The sequence below is a fragment of the Brachypodium distachyon genome, chromosome 2 (genome assembly GCF_000005505.3).
Source record: "Brachypodium distachyon strain Bd21 chromosome 2, Brachypodium_distachyon_v3.0, whole genome shotgun sequence".
Taxonomy (NCBI): Eukaryota; Viridiplantae; Streptophyta; class Magnoliopsida; order Poales; family Poaceae; genus Brachypodium; species Brachypodium distachyon.
Genome location: NC_016132.3, coordinates 3,306,136 through 3,326,369, shown reverse-complemented (window position 1 = coordinate 3,326,369; position 20,234 = coordinate 3,306,136). Strand labels below are relative to the sequence as shown.

The 20,234-nt window shown below is 43.8% G+C and overlaps 1 protein-coding gene across 1 annotated transcript; it reads left to right on the top strand.

Annotated features, from left to right (window-relative positions):
* The first annotated feature begins 408 nt into the window (after window positions 1-408).
* Window positions 409-15,719, top strand: LOC100824289 (boron transporter 4). Its single transcript, XM_014898493.2, has 26 exons — window positions 409-567; window positions 1,414-1,520; window positions 1,634-1,716; window positions 1,806-1,998; window positions 2,086-2,224; window positions 2,299-2,473; window positions 3,067-3,233; window positions 3,327-3,500; window positions 3,830-3,925; window positions 4,009-4,125; window positions 5,151-5,473; window positions 5,596-5,863; window positions 5,985-6,113; window positions 6,424-6,450; window positions 7,680-7,758; window positions 7,859-7,912; window positions 8,558-8,737; window positions 8,843-8,974; window positions 9,110-9,249; window positions 9,695-9,781; window positions 9,908-10,036; window positions 11,418-11,570; window positions 13,449-13,550; window positions 14,912-15,079; window positions 15,163-15,242; window positions 15,505-15,719. The coding sequence occupies exons 2-26, from the start codon at window positions 1,417-1,419 to the stop codon at window positions 15,533-15,535; spliced, it is 3,330 nt and encodes a 1,109-aa protein (XP_014753979.1). The 5' UTR covers window positions 409-567; window positions 1,414-1,416; the 3' UTR covers window positions 15,536-15,719.
* The last annotated feature ends 4,515 nt before the right edge of the window (window positions 15,720-20,234 follow it).

Sequence of the window (20,234 nt, the reverse complement as noted above, 5' to 3'; positions counted from 1 at the left end):
ATTCACGGGGGAAGGAGGAAGCAGCGGACGACGCAGTCCACCTCACCCCGCCCCGGTCCCACACGGTCAGAGACCCCGGACAGGGAGACACCGACCCTAGGCGAGCGGCAAAGGACCGCGGAGATCACGCGGCCCCGAGCGGACGGCCGGGATCCGCTGATCGCCCCCGGCCACGACCGTGATGCGCGGTCACCAGTGACCCCACGGGCCACTGTGTCCTTGCCACGTGGGACCCGCAGCGGATCTCCACTGGGCCCCGATAGCGGCAGTGTCTCTCTTGAACTTGATCCCCACTCGTCAGAGAGCAGAACGGAGAAGGCAGCAGAAAACTCCTCCTCTTCGCCCCCTTGGCAGGGCAGGCCCCAGTCTTCTTCCTCGCCTCTCCCACTTGATTTGCCCCTTGCCCGGTCCCTTATAAGTAGCCGCGTGTCACGGCGGCCTCGAGAAGCCAACCGCGCCGCTCGTAACACACCCGCCGCCGCCTAGGGTTCTCCGCTCCCGCGCCGAGGAGAAGCCGGCATTGCCGATCCGACCCGCCGTTCCCCCTGCCGCCGCCGCCCTTAACCGGTACGACCTACGATGCCTTTTTATTTTCGTCTACGGTCGATCGATCCGCACGCGCGTTCGCCAGATGCCGCTGCGGCGCTGCCGCCGTTCTCCTGGGAATTTGGAGTGGTTTCCGGCTTTTGCGATTTCCGTTCCATTTGAACCGTTGCAGGGTTTTTGTTTTTTTTGTAAAAAAAAAATCAGCGCATGCATGAGTCGCTCTGCCTGCTTGATTCATCCGTGCGTGGGGTTTGTTTTCCCGGATTTTCTTCGAGTTTTTAGCGGCGGATTTTGATCGGCATAGTATAGTGAGGAGTTCCTGACTTGTTCGTAACGATGCGGAGAAATGCTGCGTTCGGTTGTTTTTTGGACCCGGTTTATGCGCATGTGGACGGGGGACTGGGTTCCGTTTGGATTTTCTATTATTTACAACTTTGGGTTTTGCGGAAATATGTTTTGTGCGACGCGTTCCTGCCTGGATTGGATTCTCTGGTTGGTTGCCGCCGATACTTCTGTTATTTTCTTAGCCAAGTTTGATCGCTTGGATATAAACTTGTGTTTCGGTTGACGTGTTTGTTAATTGTAAATAAGTTGAGCTGATGAGCTGTTCTTCGTAAAGTTGTGTATTGTTTAGGAATAATTTTACCTCTCATTTTCTGAGGAGCTTCCGTGCATTCAGTACTACACAAGTAGTAGTACTACTATATATCTACTCCGCGTCAAAAGCAAATGGAAGCAAATTCAATTTCCTAGACAGATTTTTCCTCATTTTACCTTGAGCTGTAATTGTAAACGACTTAAGTCATCCTGTGCCTATTTCGTATAGAAATTCTCGCCGTTACTGACTCTCTCAAACTTTGTGACCAGTCGATGGATTTACTAAGGAACCCCTTCAAGGGAGTCGTCGCCGATGTCAAAGGGAGAGCATCTTGGTACAAGGACGACTGGGTTGCTGGGCTCCGTGCTGGTTTCAGGTCGGTTTTCTTTCAGCAACTTCATGTCCATTATTACCCATGTCTCACCCCATCATTTTTACATGGAAATTACATCGCTTAGTTGCTTATGTTGCATCGGGATGCATTGTCAGGATATTGGCCCCTACCATGTATATCTTTTTTGCCTCTGCACTCCCCGTCATCGCCTTTGGAGAGCAGCTGAGCAGAGAAACAAGTGAATACTTTCACTCTCAATCAACTCTACCGCGTTGTACTTAAGCTTGAATTGCACGTCATTTCTAACAAAGATGTCGTTTGTTTCAGATGGTATGCTGAGCACAGTTGAAACATTGGCATCCACCGCGATATGTGGGGTAATACATTCGATTCTTGGAGGGCAGCCATTGTTGATTGTTGGAGTTGCAGAACCTACCATTATCATGTATACGTATCTCTACAACTTTGCCAAGGAGGAGGCAGGTTTGGGAGAACAGCTATATTTGGCTTGGGCTGGATGGTAGGTATTAAAATTGATTATACCAGATCCTGTGATAGCTTTGGTATCATAAAAATAAATGCTCTTTGTCTTTGTTGCTGTTGACAGGGTCTGTATTTGGACTGCTATCATGTTGTTTTTTCTGGCAATGTTCAATGCTTCCAATGTGATTAGCAGATTTACAAGGGTTGCAGGAGAACTATTTGGGATGTTGATCACTGTTCTGTTCCTGCAACAAGCAATCAAGGTATACGTTATCTGCTAAATCCCAGCTATTTGCACCTTTTTAAAAAAACTTATAGTGTGCATGATCTCTTGCAGGGAATTGTAAGTGAGTTCAGTTTGCCTAAAGCGGCTGAAATTGTTGACCGCAGTTCACTGATATATGATTTCCAGTGGATATACGTCAATGGCCTGCTTGGTGTCATTTTTTCAATTGGCTTGCTATACACTGCATTGAAGAGTAGGCGGGCAAGGTCATGGCTGTATGGCATAGGTTGGTCACACGTTTTTCTATTCCTTGTCTTGTTGAATCTAATTTTAGTGCAAACCGAACTCTCATCTTACACCACATCTTCAAACCAACAACGTCCTTTCAATCCGCCAAGTGATAGCCATCCAGTCATTAAGTTGTACCGCCTAGGGCGGAATATGTATTGGGCCTAGTTCAGGTCAGTCTTGAGTTAAGACTAGGCCAACCATGGGTTCTTTTGGGATCGGAGCAGGTCGGCTTAAGGCTGGGCCATTCAAAGTTGGGCTTCAGTTGAGTTATCTTCTTTCAAGTTTATTATATCTCATCCAAATATCGCTGTAATATTTATATGGATATTTACTTACATTCATTATATCATCAATTTTAGAATTTGCTCCTGAAGCCCTTCAAAAACAAAATTCATCGTAGTCGCTGTATAATAATAAATAAAATCATTGTGTTCTGTCCCCTAAAAAACATTGTATTGTGAATCAGCATATAGATGTTTCAAACTTTCCATTTTTATGCCAGGCCAAAAAGAATATAAGCTCTAGTTTTACATGTTAATACCCATCCACTCGGCCACTGACTATTGTGTCTTTGAGTTGCCATTGCAGGATGCCTTAGAAGCTTCATTGCCGATTATGGTGTCCCGCTAATGGTGATTGTGTGGACAGCATTATCGTACACACTACCAAGCAAAGTCCCTTCAGGAGTGCCTCGGAGGCTCTTCAGTCCACTTCCCTGGGAGTCAAGTTCACTGGGACATTGGACCGTAGCAAAGGTATTGTGTCAAATTACTTGTGATCCCAGATATCTAATTTGAGATTATATTTTTGCCATAATTCTGAATTATTTCCCAAATGTTCACTTTCAGGATCTGTTTTCTGTCCCTCCGGCATTTATATTTGCAGCCATCGTGCCTGCTTTGATGGTTGCAGGGCTTTATTTCTTTGACCACAGTGTAGCTTCACAGTTGGCGCAGCAAAAGGAGTTCAATTTGAAGAAGCCTTCTGCCTACCATTACGACATTTTGGTACTTGGGTTCATGGTATGTGGCGTCTAAGTTATTCTGTCAGGCAATGAGTTTATCTAGAGTGACTGTTATTTCGTAAGTCCTTTTCATGGTCTTAGCTTTATTAAAAACCTAATAAATAAACTGCATATGCCACTAGAAAGCATGAAACTCCATTTTACATTCTCCTATAGTACAGCAGATGTGGATCATTGAGGAGGGGCAGATGGGAGATGTGTTTTAATTTTAATAGACACTACCATGCATCACGAGTCCCCTGAGTCCTGACTGTGTTTTCACTCCCAATGATGATTTACGCATTGCATATCCTTTGCTCAGAGAGTCATAGGATGTAAATGGTACAGGTACTACTATGTGGTTTGATTGGCATCCCTCCATCAAATGGAGTACTTCCTCAGTCCCCAATGCATACAAGAAGCCTTGCTGTCCTCAAGGGTCAGGTTAGTGAACTTCTGACTGATTCATGTCATTTGTCATGGTACTCAGTTTTGTTCATTCATCTTTGTTCTTTCTCTCAACCTAGTTGATGCGCAACAAGATGCTCCAAACTGCCAAAGAGGGCATGACGAACCGTGCTAGCAGTTTGGAAATATATGGCAAGATGCAGGAAGTTTTCATCCAAATGGATAGAGAAAAGAATGTGAGCCTTTGACTCTCTGTTACTAATCTAGTTTATATCTTAATGCATACTAATTTGGGGGATCACAAGAACCAAAGGAAAATCCTTGTGAGTACGTGATAGTTATGATTTTCTTTATTTTTTGTTTAAGTCAGCAGAAGAGGTAGATTCTCTCTTTTAACAAGAGTAAAACACACCACTAGTACATGAACTCGGCAAAAATGAACACTTTAGTCCACGAACTCAAAAAACGCACACTTAAACCCCTAAACTGAGACAACTGTGTCATTTTAGTTCAAAAACGGTTCGGCGAGGCTTAAACACGCCACGTGGCCGCCATGTCGGCTTCGGCGACCCCTTCACCGTCGTCCTCTCGTCAAAATTGAGCGTTGTGAACTTGATAGCAACCTTAGGCGAGATGGCGACGGCAACGGCGTTGTCCTCAAGGCTCCAAGATCCCTGTCTAGGCGCAGCCGCCTTGCCCTTCGCGGGCGGCTCGGGCATGGTGATTTTGCCAAAACCCCCCTAAGAAAATCAGGTAGCAACCCGCGGTCCTGGCCGAGGCCGGCATGGCGGCCACATGGCATGTTTAAGCCTCGCCGAACTGTTTTTTGACTAAAATGACACAGTAGTCCCAGTTTAGGAGTTTAAGTGTGCGTTTTCTGCGTTCGTGGATCAAAGTGCTCATTTTTGCTGAGTTCATGGACTATATTTTACTCTTTTAACAATGAGCGACAGTGGAGCTACGGGGAGGTCAGCCCCGCGCACCCCCCCCCCCCCCCCCCCGCAGCTAATCTGTATTATTTTTGGCTTAGATTGGGAAAATAGGCAACTTGTACCCCTGCAGTTTCAGGCCTAGGACCATCATCACCCACGCACAACAACAACAACAACAACAACAACAACTAAGCCTTTTGTCCCAAGCAAGTTGGGGTAGGCATCATCACCCACGCACGACACCATAAATATTTGAATGTTATTATTGCTGTTAGACTTCTGTGAAAAGATCATCAACTCATCGACATTGCTTAAACTTTCTCCTGCAGACTGATTCTGTTGACAAGGAGTTGAAGAGTTTGAAGGATGCTGTGCTGAGAGAAGGCGACGAAGAAGGAAAATTGGCTGGAGAATTTGATCCAAGAAAACATATCGAAGCCCATTTGCCCGTTCGGGTAAATGAACAGAGACTGAGTAACTTGCTGCAATCCTTACTGGTTGGTGGCTGTGTTGGGGCTATGCCAGTTATCAAGATGATACCGACTTCTGTCCTCTGGGGTTACTTTGCTTACATGGCAATTGATAGCCTACCTGGTAACCAATTTTGGGAAAGGATAAAGCTTCTGTTCATCGGATCAACCCGACGCTACAAGTAATCTCTATTCTGCATCTCTTTCCCTCCTCCGAACAATTCAAATGAACTTTCTGTGTGCTTCTCTTTTGGATGCACCAATCATATAACAGATTCCACTAACCCGCGATGTACCTTTGCAGGGTCCTGGAAGGTCCACATGCATCTTTCGTGGAGTCAGTGCCTTCAAAAACAATATCTGTCTTCACGATCTTCCAGCTGGTCTATCTCTTGATATGCTTCGGCACAACATGGATACCAATAGCAGGGATCCTCTTCCCAGTGCCTTTCTTTCTCATGATTCTCATCAGGCAGCACCTACTCCCAAAGTTTTTCGATCCCAATCACTTGAGGGAACTAGACGCTGCAGAGTATGAAGAACTTGAAGGGGTCCAGAACGAACACACGCTGGTATATGTTCCGCTAGCATTCTCCAATAATTTATTTTCCAGCCCAAATTATGATTCACTCAGCATTGTCCTGAGGTGTCTGTCATGTTCTGTTAATCTGAAACTCCTGGTTCCTCACACAGGAGGAAGATGGCTCTATTTCAGGAAGCTGTGACAGCAGGAACGATGCCGAGATTCTGGATGAACTCACAACAAACCGTGGAGAGCTAAAGCACAGATCCGTAAGCCACCGTGAAGAAAGGCACCTTCAGGTAAATAGTAGCCATGAAGGGCATTGTAATTGCAACAAGTGTACAGTCTTCTGACCTTTCTGTGGCTTCACATAGGAGCCAACCGGTTGAACTTTTGAGCTATTTTTTCTTTTTTGCGGAAGAACAAGTACTGCCCATATCAATGAGTACATGGTTCTTTTGTGCCTAACATGGGCAGATTTCTTGGATGAAATTTCATAATGTTCCCGTAGTGAGTTAACCAAATTCCACACCTTCTTTTTTCTTTTTGGGAAAGAGAGGGTTTTGATGCTATCTATTTGAATTTGACCCTTCCAACTCCACCTTGCAGGTGCATTCAAACGCCGTTCAGCCAAGCGTGTGAAGATAGGAAAATACCTCCAGTACTGTAGCTTTCCAGCTTATTCTATCAGAAGTGTAGAATATATCCCCAGCTAGCAGTTCATTGCTGATGGAACATGATATTGTCGATTAATTTGTATAATACTGTAGCAAAAGTTTTGCGCCCATAAGCCATGATTAATTGTGTGTGGTAAGTAAGATCGGGCGATTAGCAGAAGACAATATATAAGGGGCAACACGGTGAAAAAAATATAGGATATGAAAAGCGGAACTGTGCGCTAGGATAGTACAGTGTATGAGTTTGCGATGGAAGATTAGCACGTTAGGTAACGCTGCGAATCCGTTGTTCTGTGAACTGTAAGTTGCCGGTTGTACTTAGGTGGTTCTGTTTGACTGCAACAAAATTGATATTTTTATGAGAAGCAGTAAATTAACTTTTTGATCGGCCTCCGTTTTGATCCTTTGTTCTCAATATCTTTTTCTGATGATAATCATGGCCTGTAATTTTATTTTTCTAAATCAAGTTTCGGCTCGACGGATACGGGAAAAAGAAAGTGGTCAAACACGAGACCAGCGGAAAAGAGACTGCAGCTAAACGAAAGCAGCCAACCTTTTTTGCCGATCTTTTGTAGCAATTGATCTGGTCCCTTGTTTCGAAATTGAAGGGTTGTGGTTTGCTCCAGCTGCCAAGCGGAGTAGTAGCGCCTACGGCTCCTCCCATGACATCTGCGTGGGACAGCAGCCTGGGACCGTCCTTGGTGTACACGTGTCGACCTCCTGTTGGCACGCCAAAACCACCCTCGCAAGTAAAGTAAGCAATGCTCTGCTCCGCACCAAACTAGCGCTACTCGTCCTTCTCTCTACCCGCTGCTTACCCACTCTCTGCCAATATTCTCTCTTGACTGTGGGTCCCAAGTGTCATGGAGTATGTGTATACTTTCCATCTAGTAACTCAACCTGGAGTCATTTTGCTTCTCCCCTGAGCAACGAGTCTGCGTGCACCTGGCCTATGCACGCCGAAGCCGGGCGCAGGAGCATTCCGAGCAAGCGTGGACAGCACTGGCTCCACCGGTGCATCAACACCGGATTCATCCACTTTCCACTCCATTACTCACTCGCCCTCGTCGCTCCTAAAATCAAACGAGTTCACCAAACCAGAGCAGGCGGAAGGCCAAAACCCCCGCCTCCTCCGCAGCGCAGGGTTCTCTCGGTCTCTCCGTCGTCGCCTCCGGGAAAAGCTTCTGACCCCCGAGCGAAATCGATCGCTGGGGTTGGGCCATGGCGCCGCCGTTCATCTACCTGCGTCCCTCCGACGACGGCTCCGGTACGTCTAGCGTTCACCTTCCTGTCCCTCCCAATTGCTCCCACGTCTGTTCACCTTTTCCTCTCTAACGGAGACCGTGCGCGCGGGCGCGTGTGTGCAGACGTGAAAGCTCTCATGAAGGCGGCCCTCGACGGCGATCTCCGCCGCCTCAAAGGTAGTCTTCTCCTCTTCTCCGACGCCAAGCTCCTGTGCTTTTTCCTCGGTTTTCGGCTCTAGTTTAGCGAGGCATTATGTGCCCCCGCTGTGTCCACGGGGTCGGAGAGATATGCTGCATTGCGGCGTTTAATAGCCAATCTAGCAATGCTTGCGTTTGGAAATATGTTTGTCAGATTCTATTTTCTTCCTTGATCAGATGCTATAAATTGCTTGCTTGATTTGATGATTCGTTCGGAGCATGGCAGCAGCGATGGCCAAGTTATTCTGCTATCCAGTCACTGCAAACTCTGACGCCTAAGTTTGCTCTCTTGAAACTATGATGAACTGACAGCCAGTCATCAGATAAATGTGAGAATTTTCAGATGATGCAATCTGATTGTCCATTGCATCCAAATTTGCAACGTGATCAAGTACTCTAATATGATGTGTCATCACCTGTCAAGTATTTTCACCGGGTGAATGTGTCCAGCGGTGCATCAGATTGGTTCTGTTGACCTAACAATTTTCTTCTTCACTGCACATATTTGCTTCTTTTCTTTTATATTTTCTAGCTTGTTAATCTGAGTATTTGTGTCTGTAACTGTTGGAAATAATGCAAGATCTAGCTCTAACAGTAATGTGATGATTTTTACTTTGGGGAAAGGTATTGTGCATAGTCTTACCCAAGGGAGTGGCGACCCCTCTACGATTTTTTCCTTGAACATGGAGGGAACTAGTGTGTTGCAGTGCGCCGCATGCTCAGGCCATCTGGAAGTTTGCAAGTACTTGGTAGAGGAACTTGGGGGGGATGTGAATGCTCCGGAAACTGGAGCTGGAGTTCCAGGTCTTTCTCTAACTCATTTCCTATTTTGGAAATTGGTGGCTGTCATGATATTGTTTGGAAGTATGAGATTTCTGATTGTGTTGATGTGCTTTTTATATAACAAAGGTGTGACACCGTTTATGGTGTCTGCCCAGTCTGGCGATGTTCCTACTGTCAAATACCTTCTTGATCATGGTGGTGATCTAATGAAAGCAGATGGTAAAGGGCAAACAGTTCTCCACCATGCCGCGTTCGCAGGTGCTCTTCCTGACACATGCACTCAGACTCAATTTCTGCATTTTGGTCCTTGTACTAACAATTATTTACCCTAGTGCACTTAGTTTGTTCAATATCTGTGGCCACATGACTTGAATAACATCTTGTTCAACACAGGATCTTGCAGGGTAACAGAGTTTCTGCTTTCAAAAGGAGTGCCGGTCGACATAGACTGTGGCCGTGGAACACCTCTCTTTACTGCTGCTACAAATGAGAGGGACAAGACAGTGAAGATTTTGTTGGACTACCACGCAAATGTATATAGCCTCCACTATATCCGATTTCTCTTTATTCAGAGTTCATTTGGACAGATAGTTTTTACTTTGCCAACTAAGTTACATAACATGGAGTCACGGACACATGTTTGGGACTGTTTTGGTTGCTTGGATTGGCACATCCTTAGATATTGCAGAACATAATCATTTTTTTTTGTTTATGGCATTTAATAATACAGATACTGAAGTGTCACTGATTTGATGGGGCAACCCATTTCAATCCTCAAAACAAACATGTGGGTTAGGTCAGGATTAGGATTGGATGGTCCACTTACCAGTTACCGCCTGATTCCTTGGACCAACCAAACAGACCAGGAGACAAATTATATGATAACATGCTTTAGGACATCCTTAGTCGTCTCAAAATAAACTCTGATTTATCATGTCACCTACATTCTTAATATATAACACAATACCCTTCTTTCAGCCTAACACTATTGTCGGCGGTGTTATGAGTCCTCTAATGAGTGCTCTTACTTACCGTTCATTGAAGTGCATGAAGCTACTCATTAAGGCAAGTATTCTCTTGATTATTTTTAATTTTCGTGTTATGAATTTGCTTACTCTACCATCTCTGCCATGCTTATTTGTGGATGTACATGGAAGCCATGAACACTCTATTGCACAATCCTTTTCACAGGCTGGTGCCGGTGTTAATGGCAAGGGTTGCGTTCAGACGTCTTTGGTGTTCGCTACGTCGCATGGAGGTTACACCAATTTCATCAAGTTTCTGTTGAAGGCTGGAGCTGATCCTAATATACCTGATGATGTATGTATTGTATATTTTCTAGATATTTCGTTGATCTGGTATGCAGCATTTCACTATATTCTATTAAAGCTTTTGATAATGCTGTTATTTGACTCTTCTGATTATGTTAGGGAGCTATTTAGCATTTCACATTGCTTGCTGTCATTGACTATGCTAATGGAAAATTGGACTTGTGCCTAGTAAAGTTGTCTTGACCTTTCAATCTAACAGTGTATATCATTTTAGTAAAATACCTAATGGGGCTCCTCTTCTCACATAGATATTAATTCGCGTCATAGAAATTTAACCCTGGTTGGTGGGGTGACACCACTTCCTTTGTGGGCTCCCATAACCATAGTTTAATTCGCCCCACGGGAGCCCAATCCTGGCGGGTCAGGTGACACCATTGAGTATCTACCACTGGGATACAGACCAATTCTCAGTTATCTGTTTCTATTGATAGTCAGATATTGAGTAACTATCAGAAGAAAATGCATTCTCATCATATCTGTATGGCGGCATATTGAGTGCAAACTTGCAAACTATCCTTGTGGACCATCATATCTAAAATGTGTGGTGCAGATCAAATTAAGGTGTGAATCAAGTGTTACCAAGCATGAGATAAGTACAGGGGGTCATGAAAACGTGTTTAAGTGGGTGTTTGATTTACACCTTTGATCTGCACCGTTGTTTTAGATCTGATGGTCCTGGTGAATAGTTTGCAACTTTGCACTGGATACGTCGCCTACGTGTATACCATAGTTTTAAAATGGTTGCGGGTATCCAATATGTTACATTACCCCACATATGTTAATATTTTCCCTTTTTGAGTAAAATCATGTAGTGCTTAACCTGACAGTTGATGAGAAAATGTTATCTCCTTATATAACATTTTGGTTGCAGCATTTATGCAATATACACTAAATAAATTGAATTTTTAGCTTGTTGTTGTTCTTCAGCACAAATCCCAATTTTTGTTACGGTTTTCATTCTTTTACTCTATGAACCTGTTTATATTGATGTAACATCAGCCAAGGACCAACTAAAATAACAATGTTATACTGTGTGCATCTACTTCTCCTTGTTTTATCTGTATTTCATGGGGACTCAAGTGGGGTGTGCCACCAATTATTTTTTGCGGTGTCTCAGTATCAACCCTTGCCTGCCCCTCTTTGAAACATTGTGTGTTGGAAGTTTGAATTGCTTAGCATATTTGTAAATGCTTGGTAGGGGAAATCCTTGTTGGAATGTGTGATAAATTTTTAGATCCTGCAGGTTCTTTCCTACATTGATTGTAGATTGCATAATGGCCATGGTTTTTTGCTATATTCTAAATGGTTCCCTTCTTGAATGACGCTGTCAATTTTTGAAAGAATGACAGTTCTTTTCCTTTCGTTCCCAGTTGGGTAGGTTGCCAGTAGAGCTTGCTGCATTACGTGATTGCATGGAGGAGGTTGAAATGTTGTTTCCTCTGACTTCCCGAATTCCAAATGTCCCCAACTGGAGCATTGAGGGAGTAATTTCTCATGCGAAAATTGAAGCGAAAAAGCCAATGGTATGTTATTTTGTGTTCTTATGCTGTCTTGTACAGAATATATTGCTTGAAGGCTAAGACATCGTTTTCTTCTTTAGTACTGAATTTATCCATCCAGTGTTGTTATAACATGTGGTTTAAGTGCTAACTAGTGACTAGCTGAGAACAAACTACAAACTGTAATTTAGATGGGTAGTATACCGTGCAGAAATAATATCTAGCCCCAGTCTAACAGCATGGCTGCCCAACAATAGGTATCAGAATCCATGTGTGGTATGCACCATCAATTCGGTAACAGGACATAATATGAACAGACCATGGATTTAATGAATAGAAAATGCTAACCATACTAGGTTATCATGCTGGATAATTGGGAAATCATCGAGAAAAACAGTGCTGCTATGTCCCAGGTTGAAAAGGACGGACACCTTACACCTGATAAGTTCAATCCTTAAGACAAGGCAATTTCTACTCCTTCTGCAAAATGATATGTCCATGTAGATTGTACGCCAGGACTCCTCTGTTTACAGGAGCGACCACTATATATCTACTGAAGGATAAAACAGTGGTGCTGCTATTGTTTTGCCAATGGCATTTGTGTTAGATATGTTCTTATTTTAGAGTGGGCCATGTAGGGTCATTGGGCCCTTTATTTTTTTTCTCAAGTTTCATGTCTAGTTCTATTAACTGTTGTAAACTTGTCCTTGTGTAGAGCATGGACATAAATCTCGTAATGCTATAGAACAGTTGGATGCTCTCTGGTACCGGAATGCTTGAATAGCGCTCATGGTCATGGATCTCTTACCACGGTTGTGAAGTACACCAGCGTCATGTACAAAGTGTGTTACTCCCTAGTATCAATATAATAATATGGCATGCACAATATATTTTTAGTTGAATGAGATATTAGTGCTGCTCCTTAGTACCTCTCCTGGTTAATTTCTAGTATATTTGAGCCTCTTATTCCATGACTTTACCTAATTTGCGAGTAATGTGTTCTCCTTGGTACTTCTGATGAAAGAAGAAACACCTTGATCTTTGGTCATGTTTTTGAATGATCACCGCAGAGACCGAAGATTACAGACGACGGTATTTAGTGGTAGAGAAAAGGATGATTGTGCTCCAGTAGCATACTTCTTTGAAGTAGACAGACGATCCTTTTTGTTCCTCATTTGATAGGGTATTTTCTATACCTATAATTAGTAGGAGTCCCTTTAAGACCCGACTTTTCAGTTCTGGTCCAAATAAGACTTGGCATGACTGACCTCCGAAACAATGGTTGTATGGAACATTCGGTCCGTTCGCTTCGGAAGCTAAAATTTGGACCAGACTAGTAAACGATTCTCCATTTGAATCACTACGCATTGCAGCATAAGCCTGCTCCTTGTTTTTGCCCCTTCTCTTGAGAGATATGGCGTAGGTTGCATCTTTATGCTGGCTACCCATAGATCCAGCTGGTTGGGCATTGCATGATAGCATCCATGAGTGGTGGCTTGTGTGGAGGAAGGAAGTTGTCATCACCACAGGTATGATGAAGGCGCTAGAACCGCGGGGTCTCTCCTCTTGATGACACTTCAGGAAATATGGAAAGAGAGAAACCATCATGTTTTTTTAAAACAAATGCCTATCGCATGTTGGTGTTATGGCTCTCATTTATCTGTAATCTCATTGGTCGGCCGACCTCTCTTTTGCAATAAATGGACCGCTATGGCTCTTTTGTAAAAAAATATAAGCCTGTTAACGAGCTATCGCCCCACCTAAATACCAAACTATGAAGAATGTTGGAAACAATGTTGCTGATTTTCTTTTATGATAGAAATGATCGTATTAACTGATTATTAATTCCAAAATTCAAATGTTAAAATCATGTTTTATCATTTTGTTGCTGTTGTTGTTTAGGAGCAACAGCACCGTGTAAGAAGAAAACTTTTGCTCAAGTCACTAGCTGACACAGCATTCAGGCAGAAGGAGTATAAGCAGGCAGCACAGTTTTATGGTTTGGTAAATGTCTTGCACTTTATCTATGATAGTTTAGAAGAACCTTTTGCTATTAACATGGAACCAATTGGGATTATTTTGCTAACTAGGTTTCTTATTATCTTCTGTAGTTTCCATTTAGAACTTCTAACTCTTATTCAATTTAGCTTTGATTGGCAGAACATAGAACAAACAATGTAACTGATAATGAACAAGGGAGACAATGATTCCATGAGCTCCATCTATTTCTGATGAAGGGGTTTGATGCAGCCATGCATATATCTGATTAGACCCAACCAAAGGATGATCTCAAGATTATGATTAGACCTAACCAAAGGCCATCTAGAATGGATATAATCTTTATGATCTTTAATCCTCTATATCTAAGAATGTGCTAAAATTTACCATCCTACGTTTTGGGGTAGAATGGATTGAAGATTCCATCATGCAACCATTTAGGGGGGACAAGGGCTGAATAAAAGCAACGGTTAAAATTGAAAATGGTGAATTCTCTAGTTCTCAGTTCATATGATTATAGATATAGAATAAGAAATGGGTCACCCACAGGCCCATACAGTGAGCATGTGCGGAGTGCTCGACTGCACACTAGGTAAAAATTTCAAGAAGTTATGTTTTCTTACGAAATTAACTTTGTTTCTGTGAACGTATAATTGGTAAGACACCTGCATACCTTCCACTAAACAACGGTAATTAAAGAAAGATTATAGCTAGCTGGCTACACTACATCAACTCTTCAGAACCATCTCATACGATGCAAGTATTTCTTTGTAGGTAGTGCATTACATTGGAGGCCGATTATGCATAAATAAACATGTTACACATCTGACACTCAATTCACTTGTTAAGTGCCATATATGTAGGAGATAACTTAATTTCACACAATTTGTACCGATTAAACTGATTTAACTGAAGGAGATCAATATGCAGAGTAAGCAAATTTGACCTCACTTAAGAAGCATATTTGACATCAATGTCTGCATGCTTAAAAAGAGGGAGGACTTAATTAAACTCTGTCGGTGCCTTGCATGTTCACGGCCCATGATAAGTTCTTTTTCTTCTCGTATAATATGAATCTTTAGTAGGGTTTCTACTGTTCCTGTTAATGTGTTAGATGTGATCACTACATATCAAATGGTTCTGACATGAACCATTTTTACGCCTTGTAAACTGAACAGACAAATAACTCTAGTAAGAGAATGTGATCTGTAATTCCATTCTGCAGTATTACTGAGTAGTAAAGTTTTAGACAGCTTTCTACCTGTTGGCATGCGTGAAGCCCATGAAAAAGTGTTTAAGATAAAACTTTTATATGCCATTATTTTAAGTTGATTATTATTTGCGTGACCTCTCATGTTTCACTTTAGGCGATAGATCATGGAGAGAGTCCAAAACTGTATGCAAACAGGAGTGTTTGTAAACTCTTAATGGGTGATGGTGAAGGTGCTTTGTCCGATGCTATGAGGTGCAGACTGCTGCGACCAAATTGGGCAAAAGCTTGCTATCGTCAAGCTGCAGCTCACATGTTACTCAAGGTGCGTGTAGCCTGCCAGTGTCTTCACTTATTTCATATTGATCTTATAGTTTGGTCACGTTCCTTGATTTGCCCTGCACCCAGGAATATAAACAAGCCTGCGATGCACTCTTGGATGCACAGAAACTGGATCCTGGAAATGTCGAGATTGAGACAGAACTACGGTAACCTACTGTCTTCTACTTATCTCTTTTGAGTTTCCGAAGTTACTCAAATACTGGTGAGAAGCAGTTTCCAGAGTTAGGGCAATTCCTTCGGTCCACGCCGCTGAAGAACTTCTTTTGTTTCTTATGTGCAATTTAGTAACATGGGCTGGACCTATAAATTCAACCTCAAGAAAAGGAAATACTATGTATTTTCAGTTCAGTATCTAGGTTTTTTTTCTTAGAGCTGACGTTCCATTCATATTCGGTTGAATTCTTGCAGGAAGGCTAGGGAGCTAATGAAGAATCCCTGATGAGGGAGAGCAGTGAGGTGCTGCCATGCGTATTGGAAAGCAGGCTGCGACGCGTGCCAGTTTTCACCGAAGTAGAGCTAGCAGGACCTTCTAAGCCTTTTTTCTTCTTTTTTGTTAGGAATCAAAACTCCGAGAGTTTATGCGAATCTGCCAAAACCAAAACTCGAAAAAGTTTTCATGTGAATCTTTCAGTCCAACGAGTGCTAAGACGACTTTTAGTATTGTACGAAACAGCCTTGTCTTGACGCGTGGATCTACCGTCCGATGCAACGGATAACTATTCCTAACTATTTTCGCAATTCCAATTCTTCAGTTATCTTGTGCTGGGCTTATTAGTGAGTATATTTATCTTTCAGGATCTCTGTCTTGGTTTGTCAGGTCATGCGGAGTACGTCCTTTTTTACTTCTTATTTTGAAGCGAATTTTTTTGCAGAAATTTTTGTATCTGCTTCTTGTTCATTACCCTGGGGTGAGTCCATTTTCCTATGAGCGATGCTGCAATTTGCTCATTGTGAGCAAGGCAGCTGAAGATTTCAAAATAGCAAGCTGCTCCTTAAAAGCATTTGAACTAACATTTTGTATGCATAGAACAAATCTGAACCGGTATATCAAATCCGCAGACACCGAGTTCTCAAACATGCACACATAATTAACAGCCGCGAGGATAGCTTACTAGAACATTAATACCCCAATAAAATCATCCATATACCAAAGAATGCAAGTATACGTTGCCTCAAGTGTCAGCTCAACCAAAAAGCACCAAACTTGAGCAATAGATACCAATAGCAATAGCAAATAGAGATGATGACCACCAACAAATATAGCAAGGGAAACACCAAACCAATGGGAGACATAGAGATTTACGTGGAAACCCCTTACGGGGAAAAACCACGGGCGGCAACGAACACGGACTTCACTATGTAATGAAGAGTACAAGGTGGAAACCAATAAAGATGAGAGGCTTAGAATCCCCAACAATCTCTCACAAATTTTGGTGGATCAAATGTCTCTCCTCTCACCCTAACCCTAGAGCTCTCAAGAACAACAAAAACAGTCAACTCTTTGTCTATTTTCGAACGAGAGAGAAGATGGCTAAATAGAAATCTTTCGGCCCCATCGCTTCCTAACATGTGCAAACAATTCCTATTTCAGCCGACCACATGCATAAGCATTGTTTTGCATGATTAACAAGTCAAAATGGCTCTCAAATGACACACTCATTTTTCTTCTCCGGAGTGAAAACCAAACTTCTGTTGACCTTGCCAATTATTGCCGGGGCGGGGGCCCTGCGTCAGGATGAGCATTACAAATCAGCTCCATGTCTGAAACTATGATACGTACGTCTCCACTTGCTAGTCATGTCGCTAATCATAGTCATCCACGAAAAGAGACGTGACAAGATAAGCACAGTTCCACTCTTTTTTTCCCAAGGGATCCGTGGATTCTCTTCCAGTGCTCCAGTATATGCTGTTTTTGCTACGTCTCCTCCCAGCCTCCCTCATGGCCGGGGCTGGAATATGCCGCAGGTTGTGTAGTGTGCATGGAAGCAAGAGTAGTGTTCTGCACCTCGTAGTACCTACTACTAGCTAGTTACCGGGGAATCTAGTACGAGTAATCTAGTTCAACGAGACTCCACAAAGGAGCCAACCCGGTTCAAAAGAAGAAAAAGGAAAAGGAGCCAGCCTGATCGACGATCGTCTTGACGATCATAAATTTGTGAACAATGCAGAAGAGCGGAGTAAATGCCATCATTGTGAGGCTTGTCCCAAAAAAAACCACTATTCATACTTTTTGCGTAAAACATCTACTATTCGTCTAATCCGTTATACATAAGTTATAATCCGAGTTTTAGCACGTTAATGACGTTTCTGACAGATGAGGCCCACATATCAGTACCAACATGGTATCTCGGCCATGCCAGCGTGGATCGGGCCAAGCCGAAGAGGACCTTGAGGCGGTGCCTTCCCGAAGCACGGTCTCCCCTACGCCGGCGGAGGCGCGCGGCTCTCCTGTCCACGACCAGGGCGCGTCCCCTGCGATCGTCCTCGCCGCTCGTCTGCCCGCGCCTGCGCCGCCCCAAGGTTCTCTTCGGCCCAACCCAATCCAGCTGGCAAGGCTAAGATGCCATGTAGGCACTGACTTGTAGGCCCCATCTGTCAGAAACGTCGTTAACGCGCTAAAACTCGAGTTAGGACTTATGTGCAACGGATTAGATGAATAGTGGGTGTTTTGCGCTAAAAGTATGAATAGTGGATGTTTTGCGCAACAACTCTCGCAATATTTAGTGGTTTGTGCAATTTAGTCGAGAAGAGCGTTTGCACGCCGACGACGTGACAGCAGGGGCGTGTGGAGCGCATGCAGGACGCCGGGCACTCCCGGCCAAACGATCGACCAAGTGGATCGGAAACGGTCCACGCCCCGTCCGATGATCGGCCCCGTCGGGCCGGCCGGCCTGCAGTCACTTCCATCACCTAGCTCCCGGACGCGCGGAGCAAGAGGCCAAGAAAATTAACCGGTAGTAGTATATACGTGTGCCGCGCGCGGAACGGACCCTATCGGATGCGTGGTTCATGTGCAGACCTTGCAAATGTTTCCACGGGTGTTGGTTTCTCCGACGCGCGCCGATGACCGGCCGGCTGGGACGTCGAATTAATCCCTCGACGAGGAGTCGCGCGCCGTGGACCAGGAGCTTGGCTAGGTGGCTAGGATACGCGCAAGCAAGCTGCTGTCACCGCGAAACGGCCGAGACGAGCGCTAGAGCCATAGACCGGGCACGCGGTACGTTGGGGTCGTTGGACGGGAACCTTCCTGAAGGCACAGACAAACTTAACGGCCCGTGCGCCGGTGGCCGAAATATATCCGTCCACGTCGACCGTGCCCCTGAATCTAGAACAGGAAATATTTTTTGAATATTTATATGTGTTCCACACGGAGGAAATTGCATGGCGGGTCCTTAAACTTGACAGGCATGGTCAGTTTCATCCATTAACTTGCAAACTTGGAAAACGAGACTTTAAACTTGGCACGCCGGTTCATTTTAGTCCAAATCGATGAATTCGGGCTAAATTCAGGCATGCTGGTAGCTAATGTGAACATGGTTGGCTCGGACGGGTTCTTTTCACGAATGTTTGGACGATGAATTCTTTCACTTTAACCCCTTGGAAGAGTTAGGTCTGGAAACCATGATCTAGCCCTCGCTTCGAGGAGATTACAACTGCTATAGCTCGTCCTGTGTGTTCCACACGTACGATTCGTCGGGAAAAGGACCGTTTTATGGTTATTATACCCTTGGGTGCGTCCGCCTCTAGAAGGCTATAGCTCGTCCTGTGTGTTTTGTACTCTTGTGCTTTGCATTCGATCGTTAATTCCTTTGACCTGGTTACGACTTACACCGTTACACGTGCACGTTCCTGTGTGTTCATGGTAAGACATGCTTTAGCTCATTCCTTTGGACTGCAGGTTACGACTTACAAGAATGATGAGTCATGAGCTAGTTATCACTCTTCTCACGTGGAACTCAATTATCGTGTACAAACATCGCAAAAGATATTTGTTTTTTTTCTGTGTTCCAAACGCTCCATGCTCTGCAAGTGACTTTGAAAGGGAAAAAACTCTGCAGGTCTTAGTTTCTCCCACCAATATATGCACTATGTACCAAGTTTCTGTACACCGACCTATGCAGAGACCGGTGATCAACCTCATTTTCCAAAAAAAAAGAGAAGTTGTTATTTTTCTTCCTTATAATCAGACAAATCATGACATGCTTGAAAACAAATAACTCTATAGCAGTGTCAGTGAGACCGGTATTTTTATTGACAACTAGATTGAGGCATAACTCTTACTCTCTAGCTTTCAAAATATCTCTGCATACGTTAGTGTGCACATCATTTTGACGCAGATGAAAAGGTTTCAACTTCCTTTTAGAAAAAACATAAGGTTGTATCAGTCAAATTTTATCATTTTACTATCACTCCATCCAACAAAGGATGTCTCAAGTTTGTCAAAAAATTTATGTATCTAGACATGACTTAGTGTATAAATGCATTTAAATTTAGTTAAAGTTAAAACATCCTTTGTTGGACGGAGGGGGAATACATAACTGAGTTTGTAGGAAAAACATAAAACACATGCAACACGGACTGCTATTAGATATATTTTCATTGCATTTATATGGTGTTAATTATGTTGGCCTTTTTTTACGGACATGGACAAAATTGGTAAAGTTTGATTAAGAAACAAATGGACCATGTGGTTCTCTTTTTTTTTTGCATTTTTGGATCCGTTGACCGCAGCAAGTTAGAGAGATGAGAGCTCGCGGAAGTGGTAAGAGTCGCTAGATTGGGTGTCATCCAACGAAGCAATGCCTTTTTTCTGTCATAGAAAAACGAAGCACAACAACGAAGCAATGCCTAATTGTCGTCCATTTTTGGCCGTACTTGCGAAAATGAAATTAGCCCACGGGGTAGCCGTGCACATTGCGACCGGGGTAAAAACGACGGGGGCACTCCCAAAAACGACGTGAACGGAGGAGCAGGACGCGTCCCTCCCCCCCCCCCGGTTTTGCCCAAAAGCGCACCGACCGCAATAGCGACGGCCTCTGCCAGCCTGCCGTGCCATGCCCTTCTCCCGTCTCCCCTGTTCTGCCTTGCTCGCGGAACCTTATCCACACGTTCTTCCCCACACCCCCCGCTTTATAACC

What these genes read in the sequence shown, in the direction of transcription:
- LOC100824289 (XM_014898493.2), top strand. Translation starts at nt 1,417, where the DNA reads ATGGATTTACTAAGGAACCCCTTCAAGGGAGTCGTCGCCGATGTCAAA. An exon ending in TATTTGGCTTGGGCTGGATG is followed by an intron (nt 1,999 to 2,085) that starts GTAGGTATTAAA and finishes TGCTGTTGACAG; the next exon opens with GGTCTGTATTTGGACTGCTA. An exon ending in GCATGAAGCTACTCATTAAG is followed by an intron (nt 9,782 to 9,907) that starts GCAAGTATTCTC and finishes TCCTTTTCACAG; the next exon opens with GCTGGTGCCGGTGTTAATGG.